At 44.1% G+C, this 26,568-nt stretch overlaps 1 protein-coding gene across 1 annotated transcript in view; it reads left to right on the top strand.

Moving 5' to 3' along the window:
• Nucleotides 1-18,892: 18,892 nt before the first annotated feature.
• The window catches only part of RTN1 (reticulon 1), a 124,280-nt gene continuing 116,604 nt past the window's right edge, over nucleotides 18,893-26,568 (top strand). Inside the window, exon 1 of the mRNA XM_071426211.1 lies at nucleotides 18,893-19,419. Within this exon, the coding sequence (XP_071282312.1) occupies nucleotides 19,230-19,419 (190 nt within the window). The 5' untranslated portion in view covers nucleotides 18,893-19,229. The remainder of the gene's footprint in view (nucleotides 19,420-26,568) is intronic.

Genomic DNA, 26,568 nt, shown 5'->3' with positions numbered 1-26,568 from the left:
TGTTATACTTTAGGCAAAGGAGGACTGAGAGATGATCAGCTTGTATTACTATGAAACAACTCTATTTTGTAAAGAAAAAAATAAGGCTCAAAAAATTAAAAAAAAAAGAAAGTGAAGAATTCCAGCCCAGTTCTGAGGACCACAATTGATGTATTTCTTTTGAAAAGGAGCAGCAAAAACATGTCTTTGATCCCTCTTGTATAGCCATAGGTAAAAATGTTCCAGGACAAAAGGATTATGTATGAGTTTCTGTTAGGAAGTGACTCTGCTCTGACAGCTTGATGTGCTGATTTTCCAAGGTAAAGGAGAATTTTGAGAAGCCCAAGTGACTGAGTCCATCTGAAATGTGGAATGATTCCATCAGGAGAGGTGTCAGCCAGTGCAGCCCTGAGTACCAGGAGTCCTGACAACTCTCTTCAGTTGCTCTGAGAGAGGGATCATGATTTCAAAAGTGTGGCTGAAAGGCTGCACTCACATTTCTGGGAAATTATTTTAGCAATATAAAATTGCTAAAAATTTAGCACCAGTCTTTGTGGGCATAATATAGGAACTAGATACTAAGGCTCAGGACACTGCAGTGTTTCATTTTTGGAGTGAAGAAAATGCTTTTCTCTGATGCTTCTGTTGTTTGTGTGATGTCTGATGTTGAAAAGTTCATGTACACACCTTTTCCAGACCTTCATCTTACCACTTCTCTCATTAATTACAAGAAAATAGAAGAGAATGATACAAGAAAATAAATAAAAAGATAGAATATTATAAAGATATAGAATAAAATAATTTTTAAATCATTGGAAAAGACCTTCAAGATCATCAAGCTTCAACTCCCACTAAACCATACCATGACCACATACACTCACTTTGGGAACACTTTCAGCAATGGGGGCTCCACCATTTCCAGGACAGCCTGTTCCAATGCTTAACCATCCTTCAAGTGAAGAAATTTTTCCAAATATCCTGCCTGAACCTCTCTTGGTGCAGCTCAAGACCATTTCCCCTTGTACTGTCAAGAATCAGACCTGGACCTGGATCTCTTGTGCTCTTTTAGATGCAACTGGAAGAAGAGCAGAAACCAAACATCATCACCTTCACCTCCCCAAAAAAAAAATCAAAACAAAGCAAAAAAAAGCTTGAAGAAAAGAAAAAATCCACACAGGGCCTAAAGGCAGTCACTGTTCACTCCCAGAGTGGGGGAAGTCGTGGATGTGTGTCTCGGGAGGGAATTTCCAGCCAGTACAACAAAAAGGAGAATTTCTGTGTTGGCAGAAACACAAACACTGACAGCATCAGGTGCTTGGCTTCCTGCAGAGGAAGGGAAATGTGGCTCCCCAGAATGTTGGTTGTAGTACAGCATCATATTCTTGAGCACATCTTGGGCCAGCTGTGCTTCAAATTGTTTATTTCACTAAACTAAACTCTTTATAAAACCCAGTGGAGCAATAGTAACAAAGGCTGGTTTGCTATCAACAGCAGCACTCACGTGTGAGCAGAGAAATTGCCTTCTGGGGTTAGGGGGGACAGCAGACTTAATGAATTCAGCTGATGAGACTTTTTTCTTGGTTGTGCTTCCCACAGACCAAATTAATTCCAACAGATGAGTAAAAGATGGAAAGACATGCTAATTAGCAGCTTTTTTTATGAACCAGTTCTCTACTTCAGAATCTAATTAGCTTTCTAGATAAGGCTTAGGCTGAAGTTTGTCTCTGCAGTGTAAGGATTATGTTCTTGTTTTTCCAGTGTTTGAAGAGAAATGCTTTGGATTGATGGATATTCACTTGTATAGTCCTTACTTATATATTTATGAATTGTATATAAACTTAAGTAGACGATGAGGGCCCTCTCATTACAGCTCTGGGGAATTAAACAGCACAATAGATTCCTCCAAGACAGAGAAGGCAGAGGGAACACAAAGGATTGCAAATTGTGGATAAGAGCATTTTACCAGAGTGATGGAGAGCAGTCGTGGTTGTGAGACAACAAACTGAGGGAGAACTGAACAGGGGGAATCTGTGGGGAACCACAGTAAGAGGAGAAAAGGCAAAAGCAATTCCCAAAATCTATTTGCTTCTCCTACACTTTCTATGTTGAAGGAAGAAACCAGAAAATATTTAATGGAAACAAGGATAGAAGCAAATGTGAAATCTAGAGAAAAGTATGAATAAATAATGTGGCTGTTTAGGTTCAATTGTCTGTGAGGATAAGATAATCTCCTGACAAAAGTTCTGTAGGTTTGGGGGAAAAAGATAAGTATGATAAATAGTTGTGCTGGAAGAAATAGAGTCATAACATTCTGCTGTTTACAGCCCAGCTCACTGGATTTACTACCATGAAACATTTAATTTTAAAAATTCAAAGACTTACTGGTGAGTAAATTCTTCCAAACTTCCAGGTTACAATTTTTAATCAATGTTTGAAAACAATTAGGAAAACCCTGAAAGAGGCTGACATGCTAGGCCAGGGCCAAACTTGAACTAAATTTTGCAATAAGTCTCATTTCAGAAACACTCAGGTATTTAAAAATAATGGGATGCTAAAATATTCTCTGATTTATGACATCCATGAATAAATCCACAGAGGAAGTGCACGTACTGTACTGCAATGGAGGTGGCAAGTAGTGAATAAAGCCTTTTTGACTGTCTTAGCATGTTTGGAAGACAAGCTCTGAGCCTCAAGACTACACAAGTAGAGGACTGAGGTGAATTAATTTGCTGCTTGGTGTTGGTACAGGTCAATCACAAAGGATCCTTTAAAAAAGCCACCCAACACCCCAGCAGCTTCTACCAGCGTGACAGATCTAGGACTGTGCTGCCACAGAGGTAATAAAGACAGACTCAGGAGTCTGCTTTTCCCTTCCAATCTAGCTCACATTTCTAGGGACATGGTGAAAAAAAAAAAAAAAAAACAAAAGATAGAGGAGAAAGAATGAGAAAGATGTTAAATTTGGCGATGATAATGAAACTCTGCATATTGAACGAGGATCAAGTCAGACTGATTCTCTCTTGCCTGGGAAATTTGATTGCTTTTTTTAATAGAATTATAAAAAGTAATGGAAAGAGGGAATCCAAAATTTCCCTTGCATTTGATGGAATATATATTTGAAACTTCTCAAAACTTAATTGAAGGGGATTTAGAGGGGGTCTGGTAATACCTGTGCGAGACCCTATAATGAAACCAGCTGTGTTCAGGTGAAGTCTCCAGCTTTCAATAAAACAATGATACCTCAGATGCCCTTACAGAAGTTAGTGCAAACACAGTGTGGTGCTGCCTCCATCAATTCAGTGACAGAGGGCACTGGAGCTGCTCCTGCTGCAGAGGAAGGAATGGCCACACCGATTTCCCCACCCAGACACATCAGACACAGCCCACACTGTCCTGATCTCTTCCACTCAAAGCTATGGCCAAATTAATCTGCCTGCACTACATGTGTCCCTGAGGACTGTTTATGAGATTATGGAATGGGAGACAAATCAGAAATTGGTGATGTGTGGATGGGAAGGAGCAGACTGTGCAACATGCTTCTAAATTCTGGTTCAATGGTCAAAACATTCCCTTCTCACTGACTGCAGTGAGGTTTGGGATTGACAATACTCTTGCAAAACCAATTTGGTCTTTCTGTGGGATTTTAAAGGCTGTAGACTCTCAGTCACCACAGGAGATACCAGAGGTCCAAATTGGGTAGAAGCCAGGCAGAAAGCAACAACTTTTTTTAGCATTAGTTTAAACACCATTTTAATCTCTAGAGTTTTGGGTTGCAGTTGGATTCAAAAGACGTGGATTAGATCCTACTGCTCCTCTTTTGTCTTTTTTTTTTGTCTGGTGTTTCACCAGGATTGGAGGAGATGGATGAAGCTCCTGTTAAGACAGTTGTAACAAATCCAGGTGATCTCCAGGCTCCCTGAAGAGCAGGGACTCCAAAACCAGAGCACAACAGTGGCTGAAAGGATCTCTGTCCCAGCAGAGCTGGAGCAAGGATTCAGAGCTGGGAGAAGAATCAGCAAGCTGGTGATTACAAATGGCCCTGCAGGAAGTGCAGGGACATGGACCAAAGCTGGCCAAAATTGATCCCCATTGAAATCTTGGAAACAGAAAAGGACTTACTCTGGAAAGGAGATATGAGCAAAGGAAATGTAATTGAAAAAAAACCAGAAAATTGGGAAATTTAGTGACTACAAGATAATGGACCAGGATTAGATGAGGTGCAGTGCAAAGGACCAAAACACGCCAAAACTAACCTCACACCTTGCTGATTTTTTCCCCTGCTTTTGCAGCATCTGTGAGGGCATGAGGGAGGGAAATGGGGGGGAGGCTCAGTGAGCTGGGGGCAAAGGAGTGGGAAATGATGGCTGGAAAGAGGAGGCAGAGAGGGCAAAAGAGTGGGAAATGATGGCTGGAAAGAGGAGGCAGAGAGGGCAGAGTGTTCAAAGGATGGATCCTCCCAGTAAGGACAAGGGGTGAGAAGTGCTGGCTTTGTCCTGCTCATCATACTCATAAATGATGTGGAAAACAGAGAACAGTTACTGGAACTCTGGATATTGAGAGTTTTGGGCTTTCTGTGCTGAAAGGCACAGACCTCAAGAGGACACTACATTGGACCTGAGGCCATGGAGAAGGCTTCCAAAACTGAATGATAGAACTGGGATTGTGGGCATGTAATTTGAATAGAAGTGTGTAATATCTCATGGTGGAAAACTTAGAGTTTAAGGTTTTAGAATATAGTAATATCTATAAATCTAAGATGGAGGTTTTAGGGTGGTGACTGGTCCTTCTTCTTTACCTTCTTCTTCATGGATTTGGGTGGTTTTGTGTGATTGGACAGAAAAGTCCACATTGCGGGGCATTGGTGGTCGGTTATTGGGTTAAAAGTAAAAATAATTTAGGTGCCATTTCTTAATTGGATAGTTTAGCCTTAAAAGACCTTGTAGAGAAAGATGGTTAGCCATTTTGTAGCTTGTTAGTAGAATTGCTTGCTGTAGAACTCAGACTTGAGTAGCTTGTTAGTAGCTTGCTGTAGAACTCAGACTTGTAAGACTCTGTTATAGGTAAGAAATGATAAACATCTGAGTCTGAACATGAAATACCATCTCAAGCACTTCAATCCTGACCTTGACAGAGGCAGAAAAGAAGTTAAAGAATTGACAAACAGTGATGTGACAAGGACTACAGATTATGTGGAATTAGGTTGGTAAGAACTAAAGCTGTCTGCAAAGAGTTGCAAAAGGGACCTCATAAAATGTGAGTAACTGGATCATGAAACTGTAGATATCAAACTCCACATTGATAGCTGGAGGAGGAACAGGCATGAGTAGATATGCACCAATGAGCTCCAAATTAGCTATCACATCTCAAGAAAAAATATCTGAGTCATTGTCGACAATTCAATGAAAATATCAGGAAAATATTTGGGAGCAACGAAAAACCAAAAATAACCAAAGAAACAGACAAAAATTTAATTACCACTGAAGGGTGAGAGAAAAATCCAGCACACTGCAGCAGCAAATCCCCAGTGTACCCACACCTTACATTGTGCAAGCAATTTGACCTCTTCCAACTTCCTCATTGACATCTTTTTTTTTAAATATAGCTAGAAAAATCTCAGGGAAGAGTACTGAAAATGATCAGCAGCATGGAATATTTTCCACATGAGGAGAGGCTAAATAGAAGTGCTCCCCTTGGAAAGCAGAGGATTAAATCACAGAGGTATATAAAATACATAAATTATGCTCCACACATTGCATGGAAGATGCAAGTGAGAACTATAGCCATTATTTCTTACTGTACAAGCACACCATGAAATCATCAGCAGGTCCTGAACAAACAGAAGGAAGTATTTCTGCAAGCAGTCTATAATTAAATTGTGGAACTCATTGCTACAGGATGCCATGGAAGCTGAAAGCATAAATGAATTAAAAATGAGATTAGACAAATTTATGGATTTGCCTCCATCAAAGGCTGTTAAACAGAAGGATGTGGTTTCAATATCTGACTCAGAAAATGTTTCAGAAAAGATTGCAGGAAATCTGCGGGGCTGTGTTGAGGAAGGAGGGCAGAGGATTTTCAGTCCTTGTGAAAGGGATCATTTAGTTCCTGATTTTCCCCTGTGCACCTTCTCTAAACAGCTGAAACTGGATTGTCTCAGACACAGGATCCTGAACAAACCTTTGGCTTGACTCAATATGACTCTTTATAATTCTTCCTTTATTTCATTTCTCCTTTCTCTTTATCTGCCTTCAGTTTTTATGACCAAGCCATTGGATGAACGAAGTCTCTCAGTGGCAAAGCTGCTGTCTGACCAGACTTCACAACAATTTTTGACTTCTGGGGTTGTTGGACAGTTTTAGCAGTGCCTTGTCTTAATGCTCAGCACCTGGAAAAAGCAGGGAGGATTTTCAATTAACTCCTGGGTGCCTGAGCCATAGAATTAATTTCCCTTGATGCACTCTGGAGGTGTTTTTGAAGACTCTTCTAGGCAAGATTGGGCAGATGTCTGAGGCACACCATGGACTGAAGGCACAGCTATAACTGCTGGGGATGATTGGGAGCTGAGCTGGGCTGAAAAAAAAAATCTAATGAATTTCCATTATCTAAAAGAGCTCTTAAAAGCACAACTAAAAAAAAAAAAAGTGTAAATAATCCAGTTCTGGAACAGGATGCAAACACCAACCGGGAGAAAAAAATTAAGCAGCTAGGAAATGGAATCTGGAAATTAGTTTTAAAAAATTACCTCTTTTGTAAATGGATACATCTGGGAATCACTCTGCCTTTCCTCTTCCCCATATTCCTGTTCTCAAGGGGAAGCGGGATTGTAAGTAGGTGCATAGAAAAGCAGAGGTTAAGAGCAGAGCAGCAGGGAAGTGAATGACAGTGATATATTGAAATGGAAATGGGGGTGGTCGATTTGCTCTGCATATACAGGGGCATTATGCCATGAAGCCTCTTGATTTAGCCATGGTAAAAGCACACCTGTGGCACTGCAGCTAGATTCACAAAACTGTTAATAACAAAACCAGAACGAATTGCACCAACTTTAAAACCCACAACAAAATGAAAATAGGGAATGACTTTAACAAAGCCATGAATACATCAGCAGAGAAAACACCGAGGAGGGGGGAAAGTTCCTTAAGCTGAAGTACACTGCTGGCACAAGAACAAATAGCTGTAAACTGGCCATGAATAAATTCAGGATGGAGATTAGAAGAATTTATCTAGCCCTAAGAGGAGTGAGTTTTTGGAACTGCTTTTTAGTAGAAACAAGAGAGACAGATCACTCTATTTTCAAATGACAGTGAACAGCTTATATGATATTGTTGCCTGAAATAGAAAAGGACTGTGTCTGGCAAGCCAGGAAGTCCCTTATATCTTTATATTTTAAGCCATTCTGTATTATAAGATGAAAGTAGATTTGAGATCATAAACATTTGAAGGGCAGGGAGAGAATGACTTTCTTGAGACACTTCTGAGAGTGGTTATGCAATATTTTCTCAAAGGGACTCATGGATGACTCATCATTTGGGTTGTCTAAAATAAGGCTGAATAAAGCAGCAATCCAGGTAATTTCAAGATGTGCCAGGATGATGAACAAGTCAGTCTTAATTGTCACTCTTCATCAGGAGTCATGTCATGGGGCCTTGGTGATTCAAACCCTGGAGCTCAATGGCAAAAGTACAAAACACGGGGAGGTGGATTCTCTAAAAGCTGCTGAAAAGGAGGAGGTGGTGGCCAAAAGTTATGAATGCTGGGCTGGGGAATCTTAATTGCTCACTCCAAGTGGAGTTAGGTTTCATTTTTGTTGGCATGAACAAGATTTGCTTCCCATAGAGGATGGTGCAGGAGGAAATGTTTAATGTGGAGGATGCTCTGAGCAAGCTGGGCTAGAGGAAGGTGTCACTGCCCATGGCAGGAGAGGATTGGAACTGGATGATCTGCAAGGTCCTTTCTAGTCCCAACTATTCTCTGATTCTATGATTTCAAAAGGAGGTTCAGGACCACCAATTCCAGCTACATAGCTCAAAATGTCATAGGAGAACCTCAGATTCAGAGGCCACACGGCTCCCGAAAACTTCACAAAACTGAGGCAATAATAGCCATGAAAGTCTGTATCTAAAAGATGAGACCTCAAGTATAAGGATTGGCCAGTATAGACTGCAAAATTAGCTACAAATTTTAGTTTTACTAATTTTGAGTTTTAAAACTAATTTTAGTTTTATATTTGAACAGCTTACTACTCTCTGGGGATTGCTTGTGTTTTGGTTTTTTTTGTTGTTGTTTTTGTTTTGGTTTTTTTGTTTTTTTGGTTTTTTTTTGCTTGTTTGTTTTGGTTTTTTTTTATTTTTTTTTTTTTAATTAAGCTGCCATTTAACTTTGTGTTTCACTTTGGGACAATAAGATGTTGGAAATGTTCAGTGATCCCCTCTCCTCTTTCTCAGGCACACAGGAGGCTGTTCTGTCATCAGAATGACAACTACAGCTCAGGGTTTCTGTTCAGAGCTGCTGGAACTGGGCTTTCCAGACCAGTGGTGAAAATGATGGCATGGAGACTGGAATATGTGGAAAATTGGATAGAAAAGCAGGTCAGAGTGTTTTTCTCTCACAAGAAGAGTCACTGGTGCTTAGATTTAGTGCACTTTTGAGATAACCTGGATCCTTTGCAGCTTATCACTGTGGCACTAGGACAAGGCATGCTTTAGGTAAATAGTGATAAGGTAATGACTTCACAGAGGTGTTTTTAGCAAACTAGAACAGATCTTTAACAAGATGAAGATACAGATTCTAACTTCATTGATTGGCTGTTTTAATAGAAAATAAGCCAAAGTTAAAGTAGTCATGCTTGGGAAATCAGGCTCTCCCAATGAGTTTTCTGATTTTAATTAAAACTGCAGTTTTGATTCTTTGCATTGTAAGAATCATTCCCATGCAGATCAGTACAAGGTCATTTCATTGTTCTCAGGGATATCTTTTAATCTACCCCCTTGAGACTTGCATTCCTTGATTAAATAAATATGCTCTGGGAGCATTTATTATCTGACCATGCCCACTCACACATCAGATGCCAGGCAGTTACCCCTTTTTCTTAATATACAATCAAATTGATAAAAGCATTGAAATTCTGGGCTCTGTCCAACACTGAGAGATGAATAATTAAAGTTAAAAAAGACTTCAAGTTCTCACATTTCTTTTTCATGATCTCACTTGATGTAACTTTCAATACTGAGAATACCAGAGCTGGAGAAAACTCTGACAGCAATACTTTCACCACTAAAAAATATAGGTTCAGAATCATTAATTATTTCCTACTGATTCTGCTAAACTGCTTCAGCTGGGAGATGAAAATGCAAATCCAGAATCCAAGCCACTGCTTTGAGATTGTGTCATTCCACAGCTTCCACAGAAGTGATCATATTAACCAATATAATTTCCAAACTTCTTGTATGTAAAACAGTGAACATTTAAAAGTGCAGGAAAAGCCCCCCATTAATGAGCACAAAGGTGACCAATCTGATAGTTTGATACAGCTGCAAGTAGGGAATGTTAAGAAAGCTCTGAAAAAATCAGATAAAAAATGGAATGGCAAATAATTCCTCCCTGTTTTCACAAGTCAAGCAGCATCATGCAGCTTTTAAGTTTTCAACTCTATATTGAGTCATGTAGTCACTTATTATGTGTTCATCTCACTTGGATTCATCATCCCTAGCTGGAGAGTCAGACTTGCCAAGATTCTGCCTTTTCTCAGAAGCCTTTTTGGGAATGTCACAGGAATTCTGTGATGTGACATGGAGGAAGGACTCAGTTGTGGCATCCAGGCTAATTTTGTCCAGAAAGAGCTTGTGAAACCTGTTCTACCAGCAGCTGAACAGAGACACTGCTGACCTGAAATGTTTCCTTTTAGCATCACAGCCCTCCTTCCATCTGGATTTAGCCTTTCTGTCTGCAAGTTTATTTATCTCACTGTTTTTCCCCCCAGAGCCCATCTCCATTTGTCAGTGTTGACTCAGGTCCTGGACCTCACAAAGCTCCTGCTGCCTGGGGTAGGTGACAGGATTATGAGGACATGTGGCCTTTCCATCCCTTGAAAGCAGGGGAAATCTTGGGGGAGGGTTGATGGGACTTCCAATATAAAGTGCAGAAAATATTCAACTCCTTCCACTTGCTTGTATTTTTCTCAACAATTCCCCAAGCTGTGTGAAGGTCAAGAGCTCATTTCCTCTTAGAGCATCTTCACTGGCTCTGATCTGTCTCTGATTTCTTATCTATTTCTCTACCATGTTCAGCTGTAATGAGTTGATGAGAATTCAGATAAGGAAATTACAGTGAATGGGATGTTGTTATTTTTTCTTCTTGGACACAAAAAGGACAGATTCTGTATGCCTTACTCTGGGAAACCTTCCCTGCAGTGTTTCTTGTGAGCTGTCACAGAGATGAGCTGTAATCTGCAGCTCTGTTTTCATAATGTTAAAGGCCAAAGGTTTTATGTTGATGCAAACTCTGAGCTTACCAGGCCAGCAAATAATTTCAGCATTTTGAGGAAGATAAAGGATAAAGATTTCCTCACAATCCAGCAGAGGGCCCTGGATCTGATTTCACTTTTCTTTTTTTTGGCAGAAAATGATTTTACTTATACAATGGAGCTGTTCACAGGAAACCAGCTGAGCCTTGCATTCAGTTCAGGTTTTGATTTTTTTAGTAAAAGTTAAGTTACATTAGGAAAAGAACATGGTGCAGGTTATAAAAACAAGTAATCAGACTTATTTACTTAACTACCAAATCCACTGCAAAACACAGAGAATGAAAAAAAAAAGATGATTTTAGAGGTTATTTATATCAGGCATTAATCCCGCCTGGTTTTGCTTTTTCAGCACTGACATCAGCTAGAATCTGGGGAATGTAGGCTCGTGTTCATTGCAAGCATTTAATTCACAAAATAAAGCCACAGATGAGTAGAGCTGGTGAGAATCTGCAGGTTGTTCTCCCCAGTTTGAATAATGTGATGTACAGAATGCACTACAAAGTGATTTTGAAATGTAAAACATTAATGTTCCCTTTGAAGGGCTGATATCAAGTGCCAAATGATATATCAATTAAATGGAAAACAAATCCCAACCCTGTAAATATTGTACAAAACCAGCTTCTTTGAAGTCAATGGGACTAATTACAAGTGTAAAATAAAGCCTGGTTGTACAGCACTTCAGTCAACTGGAGTGTAATTCCATTAATTTAATAAAAAATAGATCTCAGAACAACTCCAGCTTGGCTTCACACTCACAAAGTGCAATTCCTGCCTGGCTCAGCCATCTGTGGGTCTCTGGTACCCGAAATCCTGCAGAACAGGGTCTGACACTGCACTGCAGAGCTCCACAATTCCCATCTCAGAGATGGAGTGTGCAGGCACTGACTGGCAAAGGGGTGTGTTCAGTGTTCCCAAACCCTCTGGAATCACACCCAACCTTCAGCTCCAAAGGGCAGCTGGACACATCCAGAGTTTCCTGTTTTGGGACAGAGTAGCTGTGCTCAGGCTTGGCTGGGTGGCAGGCATCAGCCTCTTCCTCAGATAACTCCTTCCCTTGAGCAATGTTTAAATTAAAAGTGAGAGGTGGGGAGTTCTGGGCTGGATTTTCATTTATGGCTTAGCCCTGATGGATGCTGTAAAGCTGTTCTTGCTTCTCTTTGGTATACAAAGCAAGAAAATTAGGCCTGTGCTATAGAAATGGGAGAAAAGACAAATATGTAGCTCATTGGGGGAATGTGATTCCTGGCTATCAAGGTTACACTGAGGCAGCAATTCCAATGTTCAGTTTTCTCTCTCCTCAGACCATTTAAATTAAATTTGGTCTCTCAGGTTACCAATAGCATCATATCTTTAGATGAACCAATGTCCTGCACATCAGTATCCTCATCCCAGCTCTTGGAAGCACTGCTGATCACCCTCAGGTGACAATTGCTTAGAGGTATCTCTGGGCACAAAACATTGATTTTACCAAGCATGTGTTCCCTTTCACAGCAGCTTTGTCAATATTTTCATATTGCAGCAGTTCTGGATCCCAGGAATGGAGGTTGTGCCTCAGTTACACTGAAAGGAGCAATCTCTTGTGGGTTTTGGAGGGGATTGTAGGTTTTATCTCCATTGGCCAAGTCTCTTGTACCTTCTGTGCCATGACAAATTGTAAATGAAAACCATTTGAGTCTCCTCCAGCTCACAAGCTGTAATCTTTAGTATCCATGGGTTTCCAGAGATGTGCAAATGGTGCATAATCAACGCTCAGAGCCTGATAAAGGCATAGATCAGCATAATTCAGGACTCAGAAGCCAACCCCTAATGGACTTGCTGAGGAGCTGTGCAATGTACAGAGCACTCTGTGCACAAATACCTTCTGATGTAATGCAAGGGAATGAGAATTCATTAAAAATCTGTTTCTGCCTCTCTGGCTGTACCTTTCAAGTACCAGCCTAACTGTCCTGTGATTGACACAATTCTGGCCAGACCTTTGCCTCCCTTTTTTCAGCTTCTCCCTAAGCAAATTTATGGATATTTTAATTGTAATTATCTTTTTGTTTGCTTTCACTGTTTAACCAGTATCAAACCACTGCCCATATAAACTTCTGGGATGATCTTCTCAGGGCTCATCTGGTGTGTCTTGTCTCATATTTTCAGCTGGATCATTAACAGTGCAATTAAATAGCACCAGACCCAGTGGTGTCAGTCTGAACATTTTCCTCAGTGATGATTTGCCTCTGAAACTGCTCTGCCAGAACTCAGGGAAGGAAGTCCTGTTCCACACAGCTGGGAAACCCTACAGGACAAATTCTAATGGCTGCTTCTTTCAGTATCCCTGGGCTGGGCTCCCAGGATGAGCACTGTAAAAGGAGAAAATGATTCTTATTTTGAAGATAAGAGCAGAAGCACCTGCATGAATATCCTCATGGAGGATGCACTTTGCACTTGCAAAGAATATCTTCAGATAAGACCATGGGTTCAGATTCAGACTCCTGGGCCAGCCCCCTCCAGGACAAGGAGCCATTTCAGTGGCTGTGTGTTCTGGAGGGGAGTGCAGAGCTTTTCAGACACTTGGGTGGGAAATCCAGCTGCCAATCCTGCTGAAACTAGGCCAGTGCTGCATGTATCTTGTATATCCCACCTACTCACCTGTCCACACTGCTCAGCTCTCTGTCTCTGCAAAGAGGGTGAAACTGGAAGAAGGGAGAACTGCCCATGTTGGGTTTTCCCCTCTCTGACCAGCACCCACCCCACGGCTGTGCCAGCTCACAGGTCTGATGGTTTTGCTGTTTGAGCTCCTGTCACTGGATTTCCTTGCAGAACCCTCTTTCCAGTGAAACAGAGGTAATCCCCAGTGCTCCCAGAGCAGCTGTTGATGTGCAGGGATGGAGGATGGGGCAGTCAGTCAGGCTTACCCAGGGAAAGCACCACCTTTAATCACATTGCATTACAGCTGCAGGGCTGGAGGAGCTGAGAGCTCTTGCATGATGTGGGAATTAAAGGGCCAGGCAGGGTCTCTGTGCACTGCTGTGATAGCCCAGCAAACCTCAGAGCAGTGACAGTGGAGGGAGGTTCAATTACACAGCATGCAGGAAAAATGCTGTTATTTAGACTCTGGTATTTTTGAAATTGCACTTACTAAAGATCCAAGGTGAACCAGTCTCCTCATTTTACAGCATGTGGTAAGAGTGGGACTGTCCAGGAGATCATTTCAGAGAGCTGCAGTTGTGGACTCCGTACCTGTCTCATCTCTGAAGTTGCTCATCACAAAGGGAAGCACTCCCTGCACAGCTCTTTGTCTGGGAAAGCTGGAAAGGTCTCATCACACCTGCCCCTTCTGCCTTTCCTGGGCTTGGCCCATTTTCCTGGCACTGAGATGTTTGTGCCTTCAGAGCAAAGCTGGGTCTAAGACCCCTGGCTGGTGCAGGCACTCCAAACTCCAAATCAGGCTGGAGCAGGAGCCTGTGGTGGGTCCCAGGAGGGCTGTGGGGAGTGCATGATGCCTTGAAGCTCAGGAGTTTGGGGTTCCTATTTCCAGAAAGCTCTGAAACATTGCCACACTTGTGGCAGAGGGTGGAAAAGATGAAAAGGACCTTGGAGAAGCTGCCTGGCCCTGCTTCATTGCCAGAGCTTGAGGGGATGGAGAGGGAGAATGTGGAAGGCTAAAGGCCCAAAGGGCTCCCTGGGAAGGATCTCTGTGGGCTGAAAGGTGAAGAATGGCCTTTGCTGTGGGGAGCACCCACAGGTCACCTCTTCTCTCAGGCCTTTTGCCTCTCTGCAGTGACAGTTTTGAGTGGTTTGGCTTGCCCAGGAGGAGTTGTTATTCTCACCAGGTTTCCAGCCTCTCTTTGGGTGTTCCAGTACCTCTCTGTGCTTTGTAAGGTGGGTGTGTGCCAGATTAACCCCACAGCACTGGGGCTCCTGGGCTTCCTACCTGTCTGTGTCCAAATGGGATCTGACTGCAGGCTCTGGAAGGGAATTCCTGCCTGCTGGCCAGCCCAGTGCTGTCACACACTGCCAGAGCTTTGCCTGTGTGAGGGTGAGGATGTGGATATTTTTATTGTAATTATCTTTTTGTTTGCTTTCACCCTTTAACCAGTATCAAACCATTGCCCATATAAACTTCTGGGATGCACAAATACCTTCTGATGTAATGCAAGGGAATGAGAATTCATTAAAAAATCTGTTTCTGCCTCTCTGGCTGTACCTTTCAAGTACCAGCCTAACTGTCCTGTGATTGACACAATTCTGGCCAGACCTTTGCCTCCCTTTTTTCAGCTTCTCCCTAAGCAAATATATGGATATTTTAATTGTAATTATCTTTTTGTTTGCTTTCACTGTTTAACCAGAATCAAACCACTGCCCATATGAACTTCTGGGATGATCTTCTCAGGGCTCATCTGGTGTGTCTTGTCTCATATTTTCATTTCAGCTGGATCATTAACAGTGCAATTAAATAGCACCAGACCCAGTGGTATCAGTCTGAACACTTTCCTCAGTGATGATTTGCCTCTGAAACTGCTCTGCCAGGACTCAGGGAAGGGAGTCCTGTTCCACAGAGCTGGGAAACCCTACAGGACAAATTCTAATGCTTCTTATGTGAGGATGTGTTTCCCTGTGTGAGGGATGCAGTGCAGATGTGGTGAACTGAACAGGAGACTGTAGTTCCTTCAGTGTTGAAATATTTTCTGTGGGATAGGGGAGGTTGTTTTACTTATCTTCACTTTCCTATTTATGTCAAAAGCCCTCTTTTTTTTTTCCCTTTCCTTTTTCCTGTTGCAATTCATTTATTCTAAAACCTTGAGAATAAATCCTCAAGGAAGAGGAGAGGATTTTTTTTCCATTGCTGAACCCCTTGATATACCCTGCCAGGTCCTGTGCTCTTTGCTGGTAATGTTACATCTGAGATCACAAATCCCCTCGAGGTTCAAAGTCACTTTGTCCCAGCATCATGCAGCACCCCCAGAACACAAAGGGCTATAATGGAAAGAGAAGCAATTTGTGTGTCTGTGTTCTCAGACTTCATACATTCAGAGGTTTATAATGTCCAAAGGGTAGATCAAGATAATTAAATACCAATAAGCAGAGATAAATGAGCCCCATGCAGGCCAGTTTGCTGCACAATACAATACAAACTACCAGGAGCTTTTGTAAACACAACTATTTTATTGAAAATAAAAATAATTAATTTTTGTTCCTTGTGCCACTTAAACTCACACCTCTCTTAAACAGGTATTAGATTAAATCTCCATCCAGCCTGATTTTCCTGTGGGGAACTTAAATAACCCCTGTAAATTAACTTCATGAAGACAGCCCAGGTTGTGCCAAGTTCAAAGTTTTCTCTACAGCATGAAAAATGGACTTATCAAGATTTTTGAGTATTGTCTTGTTGCTCCTGTTGATCTTTTTCCACTCATCCTGGCAAATCAAAGCTTTGCTATCAGAAAGGTATGTACAACATCTCTGATGGTCAGTAGGAGCTCAGGGTTTGTGTTTGTATCCAAGGTTTGAAATCAGACCTCTGGTTTTTCCTTGCAACATTACATGGTGATGAGCAGAGCTGACTGTATTGCATGAGGCTGTTCCAGGTCACCTGAGGACTGTACAGGAAATGGTGAAATAAAGTCCTGGGTTGCACTACAACTGGGATTCCCAAAGGAAAAAATAAACAAAAACAAAACCAAAAAACCAAACCAAACCAAACCAAAACAAAACAAAAAAAACAACAAACTTTTTTTTCTTTATTTACATACAATTGTAGACTCATTACCGTTAGAAAAGATCTCCAAGACCTTCAAGTCCAACCTTTGACCAATCAATGCCCTGTCAACCAAACCATGGAGTGCCACCTGCAGACATTTCTTGAACATCTCCACCACCTCCCTGGGCAGCCCCTTCCAATGCTTGACAACCCTTTCCTTGAAGAAGTTGTTCCTGATGTCCAACCTGAACCTCTCCTGGTACAACCTGTGTCCATTTCCCCTTGTCCTGTCCCTTGTTCCCTGGGAGCAGAGCCTGGCCCCCACCTGGCTGCTCCACCCTCCTGTCAGGAGTTTTGCAGAGCCAGAATTTCCCCCTGAGCCTCCTTTTCTCCAGGCTGAGCCCCTCCAGCTCCCTCAGCTCCTCCTCATCAGACCTGATCTCCAGGCTCTTCCCCAGCTCCCTTTCCTTCTCTGCACACACTCCAGCCCCTGAAGGTCTTTCTTGTCAGGAGGAGCTCAAAACTCATCACAGGATTTGAGATGCAGCCTCCCCAGTGCCCAATCACTTCCTTGGTCCTGCTGCCACATTTTTTTTGATACAGGCCAGGATGCCATTGTCCTTCTTGACCACCTGGGCACTCTGCTGACTCCTGCTTGTCCCCATTTCTGTTCAGTAAGCAGAACACACACTCCACACTCTTTCTACTCAGTCTTTTACTGTAGTAGCACTGCCTGTGCTCATGGAGCAGCCCCGGCCCACGATAACCCTTTGGTCTGTGGAAATGAATCATTCCTGGTGGCCATGTGCACACATTCTGATGATGCTGCCTTATCACAAGGTCTTTGTGATGGCCCATTGCTCACACAGCAGAGCTGCCAGGGGCTCAGTGCCCTTCTCCTGAGAGCTTCAGTCCATTGTACCCTCACATAGAGACTTGTGGAGCATCTCAGAGAGTGGTGAATGCAAAAGAAAACTGGGAAATCCAAACAAGGATGTGCGTTAAGAACCAGTGGAAAACATATTTTTAAAACCAAAACATATTTATATTATTAATTTCATTTATATCAGTGTTGACATCATCAGAATCTTGCTGAACTCATGATCAGACATTTTATATGTAAAAGGAGGAACCATGAATTTGGAAAATTATTCTCCTTTGCTCATGAGGTAAACCCTGATGTATGGGATGGGTTTTGGAATTACAACCATGATGACTAAAATCATTGCTGCTGATCTGCAGCAAACATGTCCTATCTTGAGATACAGAAATAAAGAAAATCTAATTAGCCTGGGCATGTTCTTGGCTGTGAGGCTGCTGGGACCCTGGCCCACGCTGCTCACAGGAGCTGTGACTGCCCCATCCCTGGCTGTGTTCCAGGCCATGGTGGGTTTGGAGCAACCTGGCCTAGTGGAAGGTGTCCCTGCCCATGGCAGGGGGTGGAACTGGATGGTCTTTGGTCTCTTAGGTTCCTTTCACCCCAAACCATTCTAGGATTCTCAGGCAGCAGCAGGATGGAGTGAGGATAAGGGCGACAATTCCCTGCGAAGATAACACAAATGGAAATGAAATCCTCAAGGCTACTTTTGAGGCTTCTCATCTTGTATTGTGGTCTCACCCTGGATTTCCTCCCCCTTTGCACGGAAAAAGTGGAAATGTTCAGTTTTCAAGCCCAAGCATAAGTTTGCTGTAGCTGGAGAGGGTCTGAAGCTTGCCTAGGGATGCTGACACACAGATCACAGCTGGAGATCCACTGCTGCAACAGGCAGAGAGCCAGGTGGGAATGGAATCTTCTGGCTGGGGCAATTACACCCCACTTTGTAGCTTGACCTGTTGCATTACAAGAAAGAGGCCCTTCTGCAAGGCAGGGGATTGATTCCCTTGACCTGTCAGTGCCAGAACTCTGTGCAATGCAGGAATGATCCCATACCCTTTACCTGAGTCCATTTCCTCACCTGTAAAAGGACAGCAAGGAAACTCGCTCCTAGTTCACTTCAGAAGTGGCACAGATTCTGTGAATGCACAGACCCTGCCCTGTGCTTTCACCTTTGCTGTATCTCACCCTGCTGCTCTCACTGACAGCAAAAATCTCTGACATTTCTCATCGCCCCAGTACACACACATGAATCCTGTGAGAAGGAAAGGAGAAAGGGGAAAGGAGAAAGGGGAAAGGAGAAAGGCGAAAGGGGAAAGGGGAAAGGAGAAAGGAGAAAGGAGAAAGGAGAAAGGAGAAAGGAGAAAGGAGAAAGGAGAAAGGAGAAAGGAGAAAGGAGAAAGGAGAAAGGAGAAAGGAGAAAGGAAAGGAAAGGAAAGGAAAGGAAAGGAAAGGAAAGGAAAGGAAAGGAAAGGAAAGGAAAGGAAAGGGGCCCACAGACACCTGCTGTGAGTTTATATTTGACAAGTGCCAATAAGCTGCGATCGTGTCTCCTGCATGGCTGCAAACAGAGGAGCCAACCGAGTGAACAAACCCAGGGGCAGAGCGCGGCTGCCCTCGCCGGGTTAGGGGCTGGCAGAGAGAGGAGAACCGGGCCGGTTTTAGGCTGGGCTTGCGGAGAGCTCCGTGCCCCGGCGGTGCGGGAGGAGCCGGCGGCGCTCCGTGCCCGGCTGCGGCGCCTGCGGGATGCTCCGGAGCGCAGGGATGCGGAGGAGGAGGAGGAGGAGGAGGAGGAGGGCTGCGGGAGGGGACAGGGAGGCGTGTGCCCGCCTGCCAGGGGGCTTTTCTTCGCTCACCCGCACAAACCGATGCCTACCCTGCCGAAGCAGTTAAACAGGGGAGAGAGCGGCAGCCCGGCTGGCAGATTCCTGCCCTGTGATATGCCAGCCACAGGGTGACGCAAGGGCTGGAAGGCTCCAACTAACAAGCCATTTTCACCTGCGTAATAAGCGCTAGTGGAGATCCAGCAGAAGCGGCGGCGGCGGCTCCCGGTGCCCGCAGCCGGCCAGACCCCAGCGCGGCCGCAGCCCCAGCCCCAGCGCGGCGGCCACCGCAGCCCTTCCGCGGCACCCCCAGAGCCGGAGAGCAGCGGGCGCCTCGCAGGCAGCATGTCAGCCCCGCCGGACCCCCAGGACCTGCTGCTGGCGGGCACTGGGCTGCACTGGGCTGCGGACGGGGCGGACCAGTTCGCGGCTGGGGCTCCGCTGCGGGATGGAGATGGGGCTGAGCAGCGGGAACAGCTGGGATTCGGCTCCGCCAGGGAACACCCGCCCGTTACCATGGCGACTGCATCCCCAGGTAAAAGGCGAGGGGTACCCAGGGATGCTCAACAAAGGGGCCCTGGCAGCAGCAGCAGCAGCGTCTCCCGGTTGTCTCGTTGCTGACGCTTCCTCTGTTTTCCTCCCAGCCTGGCTGCTTGGAAACATTGCTAACGAGTTAGTGAGAAACAGAAAATAACGAGGAAATGCGGCCTTTGCAAATAGTTATTTTTTGCTGATGTGGGGGAGGGGGGATGCAGGAGACAGCCAAGTTCCCTAAAGCTCTTTGCAGTTTGTTAGGCACAAGACAACCAGATTTCAGGCAAATGCTGAAAGGCATTTGATTTCACCTGACTTGATGTGGATCTGTCCTCATTTGTTGTACACCTGTTCACATCTGGAGTGACAGATCTTAATGGACTTACTTCAGCTATTCCCCGTGCACCTGGAATTCCTGCATGGCCACTTGTATTATTTCAACATGCAGCTTTTAATAGAGTGCCTATTCTGAAGTGTTTGTACATTTTGTGCATGCTTTTGGGACTTGTTCATTTATTTGTGGACTTCTTGCTTGCTGTGTTTTCCACCTTTTGGATACTGAGGTGTGCTTGACTTCTGGTGTGTTCAGTTTAGGGTCTGCAGGTTCATTGATTTTCTGTTTATTTTTGGGATGTGTTCAATTTCCCTTGATTTAGGGCTGCTTTCTTTAGTAGGTGTATTAACAGCAGGTGTGTAACTGTTAATGGACCCCAGGAGGCTTCAGCTCCCCATAGCTTCTGGTAGAAATGTTTGGGGAAAAATTACTCTCTTTCATTCTTGGTGACAATTCCCTACTTTCTTTCCCACTGCTGTCTGTCAGAGAACCCAAACAGCCAGAAACCCCAGCCCTGGGGGAGCTGATGCATCCCATCTCACTGGGAAGTAGATGTTTCCATTACAGAGCCTGAAGCATTAAACTTGTCTTGAGTAAGTTGAGGGTCAGGGCTCGGGACAGGAATCGATCTCTGTTATGCAATAGCTGCAGGAGCATTAGGAACTGCGTTTTTGGGCTGAGTCCCTTCTAATCCCCTCCAGTCAATCAGCACAGAGAGTAGCTGGCCAGGAGCAGCACAGTCTGTGTGGCTGTGGTGCTGCCCTGCTCATACCCACACCAGTGGCTCCACAGGGTCTCAGTGTGTGTCAGTGCCCCTGTGTCCCTGCTGCCTGTCTGTCTGCTTGATGTGACTGAGCTCAGGGGGAAAACAGGATCCAACACCCCTCTGCTGATGTGGGAACTGTTTTGCTGTGTTGTAGCTCTGGGCAGGCAGCTCATCTGCTGATGTGCTGCTCATTCGCTGAGCCCAGTGTTGGGTTGTGGAACGTGACTTTCTACTGGAGGCAGAGGCAGAGGGCTGGGAATGTCAGGATGTGTGAGTGTGTGAAGAGGGGCAGGACTGGGGTCTCCAGGTAGGGCTGCTTTAACCGTATAGTGACACAAAGAGGGGGGAAAAAGAATCTTGTGAGCAATTTTTTGTTCACTGATGGATAAAAATATGGCCATGCTGAATCTTAGCATTCAGAACAAAGAGGGGTGGTCTCTTAAACTGTGTAAATCACCATTAAATGGAATCACTGTGGAACTGCTTACAATTAATGAAGGCTTCTTCAGGCTTGACATGGCTGTAGATTTACACTTAGAGAATGCAGAATAGACAGACAGAAATAAAAGAAAAAGAAGAAAGAAAAGAGAAAAAAAGAAAGAAGAAAGAAAAAGAGATGCAAAGAAACTATTTAGCTTTTGTAATCCTCTGCTAAGTGGTTTTAGACATGTCTGTTTGCTTGTGTCAAACTGTGGCAAGGTGGAGGCAAAGTGAGTGATACAGATCTTTTTTTGGTGTTTGCTGGCTGTGGGCTCTCAGGCTGTCAAATCAGCAGTACTGTAAGAGTAGCAACGTGCTTTAGACATTTCCCATTTTGTTTTCCCTGTTCAATAAAGAGCTGTTGTGTGGCTGTGAGCGTGTCTGGCCAACCATGGCAGACAGAGCAGCATCCCAGGCAGTGCAGCCCTGCAGTCTGCCTCTGTTTGTGGCTGCAGCAGCTGTATTTCTGCTCCACACTACCTAGAGAGCCACGACTCCCGCCCCCTTCACCGGGGGAAGTAAATAATTTCCTTGTTCTCTCCGTGTGACTAAGTATTCATAAGTTTCTGAATAAGAAGACTGTCATATTGTTGAATATCTGAAACTGTCAAGCTTTTCTGTAAACTCTTTATTTCTCCTGCTCAGAGAGAGATTCCTGCCTGTTCCTAAGCCATAGGAGTGGACCCAGCAGGAGACACACAGCTCCAGCTTTTTTATAACACTCCCATAATCTGCCATAAACTCAAACACTCCTGACACAATGGGCTATCTAGGGACATTTTAGACAAGGAGCAATCCATCAAACAAGAGTGAACTGGACAGAATAATTTCAGGTAGCTTCCCAGCACATCCTGTATCTTCCTCCACACCTGTCAGACCGGTCTTTTTTTTTTTTTTTTTGCTTTTTCTTTTTTTTTTGTGAAAGCCATGGTTATGCTTTCTGAGGCAAGAGCAGGGTCTGGGGTCTGGGAGATTCTCTCAGCATGAAAATAACTGAAAACAAATGGGAGGAATTTATCGCAGGTTGTGCAGATATTTTTTTATACAACCTAAAAATTTGCAAACTTTCCCTGATCTTGGCTTTTGTTTTAAGTTTGAAAACCAGCCAGGGATTGTTGAAAGGTTCAGGAATATTTTCAAGCTGGCCGTGGGCCCGGCTTTGAGCCAAGCTGGCTTTGTGTCAGAACCTGGTGAGTTGTTTCTGAATGATGAAAAGCAATGGATTCCACTCCCCATTCTTTGGATCAACCAAAGTCAGCAGTGATTGAGACTGCAGAAAAAAATTCCAACAAGGAGTGGAAAGCTCAGAGCTTTCTCAAGCAAAGTCAGGGCAACAGGGAGCTGCAGATCCCTCATCAGCCTCTCCTCTTGCAGGGCTCCAGTGAAGATAAACTCCAGCAGCTTCTGATCAGAGATAAGGCTGTTTCTCTTGCTTTTTTTCCTCCCTGACTTTTGCTGAAAACGTCTCTCTTCCTCAAATGCCTCAAAGTTTTCTTCCTTCCCAAAAATGAATTTGGTTCAGGGTGAGAGGACCTTGCAGGCAGCTCTTGCAAGGACTGGTGAGGGAAGCAGTCCTGAAGGGCTGGTGAGGAATTACATGTTGGTGAAGAGAGCCCCATGTCACCCAACACACCATCTGGTCACAGATTCTGCTATTTTATTTTTATGCGCCAACAGTGATTAAAAACCCTGGAGAGGAATTATTTTCCGAAAATATTACACAGGCTAACAGGCATTCCCCAGTATAAATACATATGGTTTCCTCCAGAGAAATGGCAAAAATGGCAGAATGGACTGTACCTCCATGCTGGATGTGTTCTTCAGGGAAAAATAGTGGGGAAAGCGCAGGAACTCATACAAATGGTGATTTTTCTGTAAGGATCTGGGAAATTTCCTGCAGCCTGGTGCATGGGTGATAGATCAGTGGTCTCATGCCCCAATGTCCATACAGCTGAGATCAGAGAGCTGCCAGCTCCTGCTCCCTCCAGGCCTTCAGACAGCCACAGCAGTCAGGACATCCTGGCAATCCTGGCCCATTTCCATCTGCCTCCAAAGCCAGGTCACACATGGGGACCAGCTGCCCAAAGGAGAGGAGGCCAGTGCCACAGGGGATGGCATGAACAACTGGGACAGGTCTACAGGGACACGATGGGATGGTGGATATGGCCCGTGGGAGCCCTTCTGGAACAGCATCCAGGGGCTGGCTGGGATCCCCTGGGGTGCCCCAGTGTTGTGGAATTCCTGTGCTCATGGGAATAACAGCAGCCTTTTGGTGTGTGCCAGTGAGGGACTCAGAGCTGCTTGGGTGAGGCAGATGAGTTAAGGAACAGCCTCTGCCTGCTGAGGAGCAGTGGGAGACCAAATCCCAGGAGTGTTTCATGCTGTGATAGGGGCAGATATAACACAGAAGACCATGGGGGTGTTGGGTCCCGCTGCTCCATGATGAGGACAATCCCTAATGTCAGTGCTTTAAGTAAAGACCATTTAAAAAACACTTTCTAATTCTTATGATTTGTAGAGGCTGGGTTTGAAGGTATCTGCTGTGTACCCAAATGTTCTCACCATGAGGTACCCACCAACCCAACCCTCAGCCTGCAAGAGACTGCAGTGAGGTGCTCCTGCCATAAGCCTCAACTTGCATGGACAATGCTGCACCAGTGACTCTCAGTTTATGGTTTCTCTCCAGTTACTGGCAGCTTTGCACCTTGGCATGAAAGAGATTTTTGATGGTTTTCAGGCAGGTTGAGAGCCCCATGGGTGGAGAGGAGTAGGCATGGACACGAATGTCTGCACTGCTTGGGTTTGGCACTGACACTTTTTGGGATGTCAGATCATGGACAAATGCAGCAGATTCCCCAAGACAAATGGCTCTTTGTGGCCTTCCCACCCCTTCCCAGGTGTTGCCCTAGGAAGATCTCCCCAAACATCCATAGCAATGTGCTGCTCAAAGCCACCACACTGGAAAGGCCAAGACCCAAACCCTAATTTTACAAGTTGCTGTAGAAAAGTCTTGGTATGATGGATTCAGTGACCTAAGCATGACACAGGGGAGCCTCTGTGGGTGTTTGGAAATAATCCTGAACTGCCAGGCAATCCTGCTCAGACTGAACCACCTGAGGCCAGATTTAGTCAGAAATATGAGACTTTGGAAGAGTATATATTCATGCCAATTCTACTATCAACATTTTAGTCCTTTCTGATTTAGAGAACTGAATTTAGTTTTTCCTCTGCTGTCTGGATTAGCCACTCACAACTTCTGATCTACTGCTGTGAGTGAAGGGGACATATTTTGGTGGAGGTTCTCCCCATTCCCTGGTGTTTTGTTAGTGCAAGCAGATTTTGCAGAGGGACAGAAACAAAGTGGATTTCTTCTCGGATCTTTCTGTTCTTGTAATCCTCATGAAGCCTGAAAAAGTAGCCTAAGCCCACAGTTAGCCATCAAAAAAAAAAAAAAAAAAAGAAAAAAAGTCCTGTTGAATTACCATCCTTCATTCTCACTTGGGTAAAGTTGGAGCAATGGCTCCTGTTGGGCTTTTCCAGAAATGCTCTGCATTTGGGGTGCTCTCAGAGGTGCCTAAAATACCTGGCATAAAATCTGTGCAGCAGTGTAGTTCCCAGCTCTGGCAGATCAAAATGCAGCTGGTTTTCCCTTGTTCCTCACAGGGATGCAGAGAGTTCTGCCTGCTTTTCCTGCCACGCTGATGAATTTCCTTCAGCCTTCAGGGCTGCAACTGGGTTGAGGAAGAGGATGAGGCAGATGAAAGAGTAAAGTAGTACCAGGGAGGGTGACTCACCTGCCTTATTTTAACCTTCATCACTCAGTAATGAAACGTTTTATTTATAGATGAGGAACTGAGGGGAGAGTTTGGGGAGGAGGGGAATGGTGTGGAGGGGAGAGGCTCTGGATGTCCCAGTTACTGCAGGTGTTGGGTTTTGTGGGTTGCAGTATTTTCTGGGCTGTGAATCTCCCCTGGGCTGGGTGGTTCATTATCTCTCACTGCTACAAGGGTCCCAGGAGGCACATCTGTCTCCTTTTTTCCTTCAGCTCTGGAAATGCCACTCAATGACATGTCTCATGCCTTATTTTTACCATAAAACCTGTGCTGCTGTCTGGGGACAGCAACCCCAGAAAATGCCTGCCTGTTGTCTCTGTTTCAATCCTCCCAGAGAAGTCTGGGCAGGTCCCACAGGTCTGTTCATCACTCACACACCTTCCCACGAGGGATCCTGGCCCAGCTGCATGGCCTGGATTGGCCCAGGATGCTCAGGACTAGAGTTAGGATCTGCTTTCAGTCCTGAGGCCCGAGTTCACCCCAAGACCCAATTATTTCGTGCACAAAAGTTTTAGCTCCAAGTTCCTGAAACAGCCAAGGAGTTGTGCTGCAGGTCCACATCATCAGCAGGGAATGGAGTTTTTTAAATGGGTGATTTCTTAGGAATTTCCCTCACTCTCCCTCCTTAGTAGTTGGTACCTGTAAAATGGGCCAAGTACACACTGAGATTTTTCATTTTTAATGTAGCATTTATGTCTGTCCTTCATGTGCTATTCTCTTACTTCTAAATCAGGGCTGCTTACAAAATTCTGGGGGTTTTTGTTTTTCTTAGGTTGTTTGTTGTTTGTTTATTTTTTCAAAAGAGAAGGTGGCCTCCACATAGCAAACCATGTTTCAAATAATGAAGCATTATTTGTAATTAGTTTTCTAATTTAGGACAAGCTGTAGAGTTGGCATGATTCAGCACTCAGGAGCACATCTCACATTTAGTACTCTAGTTTTTTTAAGACATTTCTGATTTATGGTCAGTCTATTCCTCCAAGAAACCTCCTACCTTCAACAGTGAGAATAAATTCTTGGCACCCACCTGCAAGGCAAGACTTGAAATAGAGAGGACCTTAATCACCTATTTCAGCCCTCCTTGTTTCAGTGAAGTATTTAAGATTTTAATTTTATGGAACATGAGTGCATTCTTAACTGTTATTAAAATTAAGATGGTCATAAGTATATGCATAAAGATGAGCATGTTTTGTTTAATTTAGGAATAAATGAGGTAGAAGATATATCATTTATAAATTGGCTTTATTACCCATTAGACCAGACTGCTTCAGGACAGTTGCATGTAAAATGGAAGCACCTGCACTTACCCATCTCATTACAGCACTGAAAATTAACCTTTAAAGAGATCAAAAACTTAGAATTAAAATCATAATCATGTTGCTGTCGTTTATTTTGATCTGTCATGTGCTTCTAGGTGAGAACAAAATTTGTTAGAAATGACTACATCCTTCATAAGCCTGTCACTTTCAAACATTGAGGTGTTACCTCATAAACATTGGCTTTGTGCTTTAATATTCCTTGAGAGAGGGCTTTCCCACCTTTATTTAAATAATAGCTGATAAGAGTTCCTTGCATATTTCTTTCATTGCTGCTATGAGTTGCCTGCCCTTGATACAGCCTCCTGCTATCATGAGATCTGGTGTGAGGAAAGGGAGCTGCTTCTCCAGAGATGATTTGGACACAATTGCCATTAAGAGCTGCAGCATTCCCATCATCTCCCTCTCTCCCATCCTGGAT

This window comes from Agelaius tricolor, unplaced genomic scaffold (genome assembly GCF_023055355.1).
Source record: "Agelaius tricolor isolate 1412-34295 unplaced genomic scaffold, bAgeTri1.0.p SCAF_5, whole genome shotgun sequence".
Classification (NCBI taxonomy): Eukaryota; Metazoa; Chordata; class Aves; order Passeriformes; family Icteridae; genus Agelaius; species Agelaius tricolor.
Note: the sequence above shows the minus strand (reverse complement) of the source record. Positions and strands in the feature narration are given on the sequence as shown.